Source organism: Entelurus aequoreus, linkage group LG01, assembly GCF_033978785.1.
Source record: "Entelurus aequoreus isolate RoL-2023_Sb linkage group LG01, RoL_Eaeq_v1.1, whole genome shotgun sequence".
Taxonomy (NCBI): Eukaryota; Metazoa; Chordata; class Actinopteri; order Syngnathiformes; family Syngnathidae; genus Entelurus; species Entelurus aequoreus.
The window spans coordinates 46,286,975-46,299,631 of NC_084731.1; the positions used below are offsets into that span (position 1 = coordinate 46,286,975).

General features: G+C 36.2%; 1 protein-coding gene across 1 annotated transcript in view; it reads right to left on the reverse strand.

Annotated features, from left to right (window-relative positions):
- tmcc1b (transmembrane and coiled-coil domain family 1b) overlaps nucleotides 1-12,657 on the reverse strand; it is a 72,531-nt gene continuing 59,874 nt past the window's right edge. Inside the window, exon 8 of the mRNA XM_062052794.1 lies at nucleotides 1-2,743. Coding sequence (XP_061908778.1) covers nucleotides 2,720-2,743 — 24 coding nt within the window. The 3' untranslated portion in view covers nucleotides 1-2,719. The remainder of the gene's footprint in view (nucleotides 2,744-12,657) is intronic.

Genomic DNA, 12,657 nt, shown 5'->3' on the forward strand with positions numbered 1-12,657 from the left:
TTAGATCATTCACAAAACATTTAATTACTGAATTGGCACCCTCCTTTGAGGTTGGGGTTGCTTTCGCCAACCACTGCAATTGTCAATCTAAATCATTACGTTCCTTTATCCTTGATCATATCGATTAAATAAAACCTCAACACGCTCAAACTTGACCCAATCCAAACTCACCTCCCCCCTCTGTCCCTCTCACAGGGACAGTGTTAGTCGTAGTAATAGTAATAGTAGTAGTAGTATTAGTAGTTTCAGAAACATCCAAGAAAAAGAAAAGACAGCTGATAGTCAAGTGCAGCAAGAACAGAGGCGGAGGACAGGTCATGTTTGAGGTCACTGTTCGCTTTTGCAATAGTACTTTGATATTTTACAACACCTAGTGAATTATTGTGGCCTCAATAATTCACTAAATAGTTGTATTTAATTTAGTCTATCTATGATGGGACAATGCACAGAAACATTAAGTTCAGAAACAGATATGTTCTGTACTAGATTATATCTAAATAGCTACTTTCCATCTGTAGTCCCTGGCTACCTAAATTAAAGGGATCCACAAATCAAGCAATAAAATTATGACACTAATTAATCATAATAAATATATACATTCATAATAATCAATAATTAATCAAAAATAATCATACTGTAGCATGTAATCAGATTAAGAGAAATCCTAAAATGCCCCTTCATGGACACATACTTAACATACAATACAACCACACCTTATTTACATCATCACACAAAGACAATACATGCTCTTGTTCACATCTGTCATCATTCATAACAACAACCAAGATTTTAACAGCCATACCTCAAAATTTACAACAAAAATGCTCTCATGGATAAATATAATACTCATTAAATTGATGTGTCAACATAATGCCCCTCTTAGTGACCGTCTGAGCAGCCTTGATTGCTCCAAAGCCACTTTTTTTTTTTTTTTTTTTTTTTCAAATTTTCTATTCCTTTTGTTATAACGTGGAGAAGGCTAATTGGTCTGTACATGTTCTGGTCTTCTTTATTTCCTGCTTTATGGATTTAATCATAGTAGCAGTTTCTCCACGTGGTAGGGAAAGGGTTTTCCGTTATTGATTTATTTATCAATCGTTGTTATACGAGCAATAATACAATCCTTATATGTTTTTAGGAAGATAGTGTCCAACCCATATATATATCTCTAGATCGTGAGTCTGATAATGCAGTGAAGATTTTGTTTAACTTTGTTTCATTTGTTACTTCTAAAATGAGTCCATCCTGAATAAATGACAATTATTTGCACTGATTTTGAGGGATTTTTATTCAGGGTTTGTACAGACTGATGAAATGTTCATTAAAATTACCACTTATGTCCAGACTGTCTGCGATAGTAGCGCCATTGATATTTAATGTTATAGTGTTGTTTCTTGTTTGCTCTCTTCCCGTAAGTTTGTATCTGGTTTTCCATAACTCTCTATTGTTCCCTTTTGCAGCTTTGATTAATTCTAAATGAAAGTCAGCCTTAGACTTCCGCATAAACATTGTAACCTTGTTCTTCCAAACTTTTAAAATCATACGATCTGTATTTAGACCTGTTATAATTGCTCTTTTGAGAGCTGAGTCCCGATGTCTTTATTAGAATCCAAATTGTTTTATTAATCCAATGGTATTTTTATTTTAGCACTCTTCTTTCTGATTTTGTATTCGTGTATTTACAGATGTTCTCTTTAATTTTTGTCATCCAATTGTAATTCTAGTAGGGCTGCTTATCATTTGTATCATGTAGAAGCCGTTTATAATATCCTTAAGTTTCTTTCTACGTGTTTTATTTAACCAGTCCAGATTAACGTCCCCCATGACGTTACTTCTTTCATACTATGCTGTTTGAGGATGTATGAAAATGAATCAAGAAAAATGTCTTTAGCTGTGGTCGGTCGGTATACTACAATTACCTTGAAATACATTTCTGAGGAAAATGTGATTTTAATTTCAACATTCTCAAATTGATCTACTTTTAATGTTTTCCCTTTCATAAATCATAATTCCTCCCCCCTTTGTCACTCGATCTGTCTTTTCTGTAATCTTGTCCCCCGGGACATTAATTAGAACGAAAGGTGTTGTGGGTTTTAACCATGTCTCTGATAGACAAGGTAATCCGGATTAGAGTCTGACGGTAACTGCTGTATTTGTTCAGTATGTTTCCTGTGGTAGAAAGTTTAATAATGCGGACACGTTTGTTACTGAATACTTTCTACAGACTTCTGTCTCTCTGCGACTTTGTGTATGTAATAAGCAACTATAATTTTTTGATATGCTTAAATTTTATTTTAGCTCAGCTGTTGTGTAGCTGCTAGCTCTTTGTAGCCTACAGCAGAAATGTCCAAATTGCAACCAATAGCTATGTTTTTAACAGACAACCGAAATAATTGAAAATGTGGTATTTGCGTATCGGTTCAATACGCAAATACAGAGAGCAAAGGAACAATGTGGGTCATTAGTTGTCCATCTTATACCATTCTAATTGTTGTAAGGATAGTTCACATGAGCGGCCATACCTTGAGTCCTACCATATATAAGAGTCAAAAGGCTCCTATTATGAGTCGTCTAATTGGTGATCATACACTTTGGCGGTTTGGGTGGCAGGACACACGGACGCACCTCAGTCAGCCAGTGCTAGGACAGTTGGAGCAGTCCCCGTCTTCCACTCATTCCTGGGAGGCGTCCCCAGTAGTTGTCAGCTGATGTCGTGCTGTCAGGCAACATCAGGAAGTTCCTTCTGTGCAGTATTGAATTGTCAGGGCACAGTTGGTAAGTAGGTCATTACAAGGTGTGTGCAGGTTGACCACAAAGGAATGCTTCAAAGATTGTGTTGAACATTGTCCGTTGACACTTATGTCCAGCAGGGGTCTGTTTGTATCCTGCTGTTCGTCCTGCTGTCACACCTGTATTTTTTGTGAGCATGTTCTGGCTACAACTTTGGAGCCTGTCTTGTTCAGAGAAGTTGGCAGTCCCCCGGCTGCATATCCTTTCCACCCTCGCTTGACCTAGCACAACCGTAGCTACCACCCAAGTCCGTCTGAATGGTTTTACGTTTTGTTGAGGTTTTTTCCTCCAGAATTTGGAACTCAAAACATGTACACCCATCGTTTTCATATCCTCTCGGTTAGTTCAATTTTGCATATCACGTTTTTTAAAAAAAATTACAGTCTTAACTATCCCATTAATTGCTAATCAATAACCTTAATTCAAAGATTATTCGTACTACTTCATGTGTATTTAAGTACCCTTTTAATTCACTTAAAGATTATGTATAAGTTAATTTAAACTATCATTTGTCTATCAGTAGGCGCGAGCAAGCTGTCATGCTTGCACTCTGACCTCCCGCTGTGCGTGATACTCTCCAAAACAAAGGAATGTTTTTATTCACGTTTCTCCTTATCTTTAAGCTAAATGTTTTAATCTTTTAACTTTTAACGTCCGCACTGTGTTTATTTTTATTGTCTGCATTTTAATTTTGCTTTTATTTTCTTTCATTTCCCTTTGTTGTCTGTGAAGCACTTTGAGTCTTGTCCTTGCCTTGTCTGTCTCCGACTGGTTATCTAACCTATTCACAACAAACATACAAGGCCATGCTCTAAGCGCCAGCCCTAATCACACTTCTCCTCTTTTTTTTTTTTTTTTTTTTATTTTTTTTTTTTAACTTTACATATCGGCTCTTATTCTAATTATTAATGTAGGCTGTTATTTGTAATTATTATTCAACACTATTCACAGCAAACAGTTGTAAAGTTATAGTTATTCGCATTATACTCTCAAAATCTATAGCTAACTGAAAGCTGTTGAGATTTGGTTTGCCTACTTCATCTCAGTGGCCTAGTGGTTAGAGTGTCCGCCCTGAGATCGGCAGGTCGCAAGTTCAAAACCCCGGTCGAGTCACACCAAAGACTACAAAAAATTTGGGAGCCAAATCACCAAACATGATTCCCCCACCTCCCAGGGGCAATCACGGGGGATGGGCCAAATGCAGAGGACAAATTCCACCACACCCAGTGTGTGTGTGACAATCACTGGCACCCCAACTTTAATTCTAACTTTATTCTGTCATGCCATTATCCTCTTCTAGCTCAACATCCAGAAGTATGGTGTACTGAAATGTCTAAATAAAAATATAAATTACTCCAAACCAAAATGTCAGACTGCACTTCAAAGTTACCTTTATTAAATTAATTTCCAAACTAACCACCACCACAGCAGACATCTTCCTCAGTCCTATCCCAATACTCCCATAAATTAGAAAGGTGTTTCACAACAGTGGTTAAGTAGTTATTTTAAGTAATAGATCTCAATATGTAGAAATTAATAAGACTAAATTTGCCCTAGTGTGTGAATGTTGTCTGTCTATCTATCTGTGTTGGCCCTTTGATGAGGTGGCGACCTGTCCAGGGTGCATAGTCAAATTGTGAAACAAAAATTAAAGTTAAATCAAGTGGAAATTGACAGAGTATATGAACTACATTCTTGAGAATAGTAATTGATCATTAATATGTTGGAAGCCACATATTGAACATATTAAAGAAAAATATCCAAATCCATTGCTATTCGGTATAAAGTAAAACACATGCTGAATAAGAAATGTCTGCACATGTTATTTTATTCATTTATTTTTCCATATGTAATATTGTTTTGAAGTTTGGGGAAATGTTTATAGAATAAATATAGACCCAATACTTAAACTTAAAAGGCTCATTTCAATATTACACAAAGCATTATTATTATGATCATATCAATCCATTTTTTATGAGTCATAATGTGTTAAATGTTCAGATAATTTAATTTTAAAACAATGGCAATTATGTTTCCAAGTAAAGAACAACAGCCTTCCAGTTTGTATTCTTAGCTTGTTTGCATTATGAGGAGACACTATCATTTACGGGGGATATCGATTTTTGAAATAGGTCAAGTAAAATAAAATAAAAACACAAATGTATTTCAGTTTTAGGAGTTAAATGATGTACCATCCTCAGTGATGAGCTGAACACATGTAGTTTTTTGTTATGGTTTAAGAGACCCTTGAAAAGTAAAGTTTTTTAACATTATAAAATATAGTAACAATTACTTTCATCTTTTAACGTTGATGTTCCAGGTAATTTAATGTTCAGTAATTGTATATCATAGGCCAATATAAGCTTTGGCTTCCGCCTATTCTTTTTTCGGTCATTCTTTTTTCTTTTCTTTTCTGTGTGTAAATGTGTATGATTGTTAATATGTCTAATTTACTGTTAAACTGCTCACACAAATTGGTTGATGGTTGATTACATGACCAAAATAAACTTATTTCATCTATTCATTCATTATCTATCGCACTCATAGTTTTATTCCATTTTGCATGTAATTATTCCTATTGATTTCTTCCCATTTCACTCAAGCAACTAAACAAACTTGCAGCTAACCACAATCAACAGCATACTATTTACGAATCCAAAATAATCAGTCTTATAAAATAATTTTAGCTTTAGATATGATTTAGGGCAGTGGTTTTCAACCTTTTTTTTTTTCCAGTAAATTAAAGAAATAAAATACAGCATAATGTCATTATTTTCTGATTTATTAAATTATATAACAGTGCACCATATTGCTCATTTGTTGTGGTCTTACTTGACTTATTTGAACAAACAAAAAAATAACAATAACTAAAACGTTTTAAAAATTAAATAGTGATTAAATTATAATAAAGATTTCTATACATATAATCAATCATCAACCTTCTTTGGATATTGCAATAGAGATCCATCTGGGCTCGTGAACTTAATTCTAAATATTTATTTTGTTGAAGAATTATTCTTCTATAATTATATTTATAAAGGATTTTGAATTGTCGCTATTTTAAAATATTTAAAATCTCAGGTACCCCTTGGCATACCTTCAAGTACCTCCCTTTTTTGTCCGAGCGGAAACACCATACCCTCCTTTGAGAACTACTGGTTTAGCCTATAAAAAATCCTTTGTCTCATACATCATTACACTGTACAATTCCTCTTTGGGGGGCTAGGATGACAGGGAATGCAAAACAATAACAGTGCAATACTTTTTTATATCATGGTCGTTAATGCCTAGTTTCTCTTTTAATAGAATCTATTTTGTTTCCATTTATACCCTTATTAGTTACTGTTTACTTTTTAGTTCTTCTTCCAAAGGGAACTCTCCTGAAGGAATCAATAACGTTTTATCTGTCTATCTATCTATTACTAACCCGAGCACAATTCATGACGTCATGCTCATCTTGCAGACAGTTATTTCCATTTAGTTTTATTCTCTATTTGTAATTCTACATGCACCAATGTCACATAAAAATTTGCTTTCTTTGTTATTTATTTACATTATTATTTCTGGTTTACTTGCTGTCTGTTTACTTAAGTTCTCATATTTTGGTCTGTCTTCCTTCTGATTAGAATTTGTTTAACGCTTCTCTACGTTTTGTTTTGACAATGGCGCTGAGTGGCTCTTATCTGTACTTCTTCAGACTCTATGTTTCACAGATGCCCTTAGATGTATTAGAATATAAATTTAACTTTTATTTTATTGTGTGTTTATTCCTAAACAAATTAAAATGTCAATGTATAATCAATTTATCTTTCTCAAATTTAAATTCAATATTATTAATTTATTTGTTGTATAACTATTAATTCAAAGTTGCTATGTGTCCTAATCTATGATGTTCGTGCGTGTGTGTTTGTCTCAACTTCCACACAGAAACTGGATGGATCAGATAAGCAACAAGGCTGTACCAAAAAAAAAGTATACTAGACATATAAATGAATGATGAATTAAACAATGTTTCAATGTCCCTCAATCCGTATTTATTGATTGATATTTAAACGTGTAATTTTCCATATATCTATTATTTTACTGGACTTAGCAAGCACCTACTACTAGCACACTCTACAGACCGAGAATAACTGTTCAACCACACTTAGTAATGCCAAGCTAGATGCTAACTTAGCCTTACTATGCCTCAGTAAGCAAACTTTTGCTAACACAATGCTAACCTAGCTCAATGCTATCCTAGCTCAATGCTAACCTAGCTCAATGCTAACCTAGCTCAATGCTCTGCTAACACAATGCTAACCTAGCTCAATGCTAGGAGTGTCACTCCTCTTCGAACCAATGCCTCACGCAGCTGTCACTCACACAGCCTCGTCACACGCACACACTCTTATCTCAAAATGTCTCCCAGCTGAGACTATATGCGTCACACAGTCACTCACACACAGAGAATTTACCAGCACAGTTAAAAGTAAATACAATAGACAACTACTTTTCTCATCCAGAAGCACAGCTGTATCATATCAGAACCTTAATAATAAGAACAACATTTATCATTCACTCTTAGATGGACAAATAGTCAAGTTTAAGGAGGGTATTCTGGGCTTCCCTGCTTAGGCTGCTGCCCCCGCGATCCAACCTCCGAGAGCGGAATAAGATAATTAAATGGATAGATCATACACTCATATGTTTTCTGTACATAAACTTTGTCTACTTTCTCACACGCACACACATTTTAGACAATTTCCAAACTTTTACAGATAGCGGGGCTGTGAGAAAAAGCGTGAAGGGGGGAGGTTGCGAGAGGGGGGGAGGAAAAGGAAGGGGGGGAATTAAACCAGATAAGAAACCAGGTGCTACACAAAAGTTAATAAAATACGCAGATATATATATATATAAATTTAAAAAACACACACATTTTTATCCCACAAACCACGCCCCCCTGGTCCGGACCAATATAAACAACTAATGCACGCGTGCTTTTGTGGAATCGGCCGTCTCATATCACAAACACAGGTCCCATCATTACTCATACAACGGCGATTAACCCGTTCCAGCGGAGCAGCTCCTGTTTTTACTCCCTGACCAATACACGGCAACAGCATAAAAGCACCATAGAGTCACTGATAATCACCCAATGCTCTACAGTCATCATGTTTTGGTCAGTTCCATACAGTTTCACCAAAGCTTCACCAAAGCTCCACCAAAGCTCTACCATATGTAGCCCGATCAATATCCATCTATACTGCAGCCAATTAAACAGAACGTCGTGACAAATACAGCTCAGTTGATCTCCTTTACCGGAGTCACCAAACGGTCACCCAAAATGAGGCTTTTCCAACGCTGCAGTTTCCACATAGAGAGATATGTCGCACATTTATAGACTTCATAAATTTGTATGGGCCAAATGTGCCACCAGTTAGCAAAACCCTGCCTTAAATTTAGCTGTATCCAACTCTGGCTAATTCTGATGCACTTGCAGAAAGAAGCATCCTCTGCTAGCAACGACAGAGGATGAAGAGGTTAAGAGAAATTTTTCGTCTCACATAGTCTATGCTTCTACACTCCAAACCACCAAAATTCTATCAACAATCCCCTGATGTTAAAAACAAGAAATCACAAGTTTTCAACAAACACACAGACAAATGATCACATATAAAACAACTCAATCCAACCATAATTTACCCCAGTCCAGGTTGTTTTTGGAGAACCTGACTAAACCTATCTTTTATCAAAATAGATTCAGCAATTAGTCTTATCGATCTGGCTCTCTCCAGGCAGAAAATGTTTACACTTTAAGCAAAACGCTTACCTTGTATTAGATGCGCGCGTGCAGCACACTGTCTGCCTGACAGAGAGAGCGAGAGCGGCTGTCGACCTGTAGCTTCTAAACCATCCTGTTCGTGACGCCAATTTGTGTAGTGGATTGTCCGAAGCTTAAGCAGGCAACAAAAGTAGTTTAGTACAACAAATGTATTTACCCATTATCAGAAGTGCAGGTTGAATTGAGTTGGTCGTGCAGACAAACCACAAGTTACTCCGGAGCCAACAAGACACACACAAGCCAAAATCACCCCCGAGTTCCGGTCTTCTGCCATTCATTTATATGTCTGTTGTGCGTCATCGTTCCTTATCAAATGCGTCAATGTCTTGTTTTGCTTTTCCTATCTGTTCCATAACAACTCGAATTCTGTAGACAGGTTGGCACGACTCAATATTCACTTTTGTCCCACAACTGGTCCATTCAATGGCACAAAATACAAGAGTATTGAAAATGAGCGGACATTCTTAAAAGACAAGAAATATAGGTCAAAAGGTCAGAAATTCTACTACAATAGTAAAAGAGTGCGAGTACTAGACTGGCCTGCCTGTAGTCCAGACCTGTCTCCCATTGAAAATGTGTGGCGCATTATGAAGCCTAAAATACCACAACAGAGACCCCGGACTGTTGAACAACTTAAGCTGTACATCAAGCAAGAATGGGAAAGAATTCCACCTGAAAAGCTTAAAAAAATGGTCTCCTCAGTTCCCAAATGTTTACTGAGTGTTGTTAAAAGGAAAGGCCATGTAACACAGTGGTAAAAATGCCCCTGTGCCTGTAGGAATCATAAATCATTATGACTTATGGACTACAACCAAGATGGCAGACAGCTGAAAAAAACTACAAAATTAAAATGGTGACCAGATATGACATATACGTCCTGTTTCCGGTTTAGGCCATGCCCACTTCCTGGGGTCATAAATCAATCCCCCGCTTGTCCCCCTTTTTTAAAGATATGTGGAAGCCACGCCCACTTCCTGGGGGGGATCATAAAACCCCCGCTCACTTGTGGTCATAAAACATTCCCCCGCTAGCCCCCCTTTTTTGGAGGTACATAATCGTCTTATGTGGGAGTTGAAATGGTGGTTTTGTTGTGTTTGTCTATATAAGGTGCAATATAATATTTATTTACTGTATGTGGAAATGGCTCCACTGAGGTGGCAGCTGGTTGCAACAGCTTTGTGTTCTTCGAATGTATTTTATGTCCTTTGTATTTAATGTTCCTCTATTGTTTTCTTGTTTTTTACCCTATTTTTGTGCACTTTCATCTGCACTGCAACCACATCATTTACCCCAGTGTTTTACAACTACTGTGCCGCGGCACACTAGTGTACCGTGAGATACTGTTTGGTGTGCCGTGGGAGATTATGTAATTTCACCTAATTGGGTTAAAAATATTTTTGGCAAACCAGTAGTTATAAACCGTCTAGAGCTGGGCAGAGTAACCGTGTAATACTCTTGCATATCACTAGGTGGCAGCAGGTAGCTAATTGCTTTGTAGATGTCGGGAACGACGACAATGGTTTGCTGGTAAAAAGGTATCTAACGCTTAAACCAAAAATAAACAAAAGGTGAGTGCCGCTAAGAAAAGGCATTGAAGCTTAGGGATGACTATGCAAAACGAAGCTAAAACTGAACTGGCTGCAAAGTATGGTAAACAAAAACAGAATGCTGGACAACAGCAAAGACTTACAGCGGGTGGAGCAGACGGCGTCCACAAAGTACATCCGTACATGCCATGACAATTGTGACAGTACACATACTTTGAGACACGATCTATATTGATGCATGCTTGGTTATGGTTTGAATTCATATCCAACAATTGCGAGAACATCTTTTTACTGTCAATATCGGCTGCTGAGTTTCATTTTTTAATGTTTTCTGCTGGTGGTGTGCCTCGGGATTTCTCAATGAAAAAAATGTGGCTTGGCTCAGAAATGGTTGAAAAACACTGATTTACCCATTGTGAGATAAACAAAGTCTATCCTACCTCCAGACTTCTTTTGTTTTTTATATTGTCACTACTGCCTCGAGTGGTGGAAAATTATATTACAACTGAGTATGGGACGCAGCTGAGAAACATATACTTCTTAGCGGCCTAACATTGGGCCCAGGGCATATGGTTAATAAACACAGATTCAACCCTTGAGTCGACTTCGTTCAAAACTACGTTAAGCATCGAAAAATGGCCGCGGTCAAAAAAGTGTCAGAAGTAAGTTGTTGTTTTTTTACTTTTAAAGCTTTGAATTCTTCAACAGCTTCAGACCTATCCACAGATATACATTTTCATGTTTGTAATGTTATGTTTTATGCTCTTTTTGTAAAAACAAAACAAAAAAAAACATGTTTTATGATGAGAAAAACAAAATATGCATAATTTCCAAAAACGAGTTGCAAAGTGGAATACTTAAGATGAGGTAATTGCAGCTTTTAATAAGTCAATATTTCATAACAAAACAGATTTTGATGCATTATTATTTTTCGAACTATGACCGTTTTTTCCAAAAACTCGCACTATCCCTCCAAAGCGCCGAAAAATGGTCGCACTCAAAAAGGTGTTATAAGTAAATCATATATTGTTTAATTTTTGTTTTTACTTTCAACGCTTTAAATTCTTCAACATCTTCAGACCTATTCATAGATATAACGTTTTTAGATATTTGTATTCTTTTATGCTTTTTTTGTAAAAAAAATAAAATAAAATAAATAAATTAAATGAGGTAATTACAGCCTGTAATAGGTCAATCATTCATAAGACTGATTTAGATACATTATATTATTTTTAGAACTATGAAAAAAAATTTTTTTAATTCACACTATGCCACCCTAGCTGAAAAATGGTCAAACTCATAAAAATGTTATGTCATACATCATGTTTTTTTTTTAAACTTTCAACTCTTCAAATCTGTCAGATTCATAATATGTTTTTTTTAATTATTTTTATATGTTTTTTATTGTGTTAGGACATCCTTGCCCTTCTTTGGGACACAAGACACCACTGTCTTGTTGCAGCTTCTCTGCATGACAATGAGCTGGCTGAAATGTTGGTCAATTTATCTGGCAAACTTCAAACATTCCCTTCAAACATGCTTAATGAACTTTCTTGGCCATGCATCCACTGAATGAGTAGGAGGGCTGGACAGTCTGTGCATTAGCCATGAGAAAGCATTCTTTTTTCACCTGCAGGGTGCTTGCAGGCTTTCAAAGATTTAGCGAATTTAACCCTGACACACACAAAATATATACACTTTGAACCACTAAGGGGAGATAAGTAACGGTATTTTTGGTGCAAAAAATGACCTTTTTTTCTGGTCCAAGGTGACTCAAGGGTTAAAAGAATACAGGTATTTTGGCACTTGGGCAGAAAATATAACATTTTGGTGACAAGACCACTCATCAAATTTAGGTTTGTAATAAATACAAAGGCCATTTAGTGCTAAAATAGTCAAGTTTGTCCGCGGTAAGCATCATGTTGTGTATGCACGACTATATCATACGTACTAGTTATAAGGCTGCAATCATAGGGTCTCTGCAGGTTTCAACATGTCAAATTTAAGACTTTTTTTAAGACCATCTTGAAAATAATTTAAGACCATTTCACATCCATACGGACAAAAAATACAACGACAAAGTAAAATCTGAGGTCCAGAATGAATTGTAAGTACAAACCCCGTTTCCATATGAGTTGGAAATTGTGTTAGATGTAAATATAAACGGAATACAATGATTTGCAAATAATTTTCAACCCATATTTAGTTGAATATGCTACAAAGACAACATATTTGATGTTCAAACTGATAAACATTTTTTTTTTGTGCAAATAATCATTAACTTTAGAATTTGATGCCAGCAACCCGTGACAAAGAAGTTGGGAAAGGTGGCAATAAATACTGATAAAGTTGAGGAATGCTCATCAAACACTTATTTGGAACATCCCACAGGTGAACAGGCAAATTGGGAACAGGTGGGTGCCATGATTGGGTATAAAAGTAGATTCCATGAAATGCTCAGTCATTCACAAACAAGGATGGGGCGAGGGTCACCAC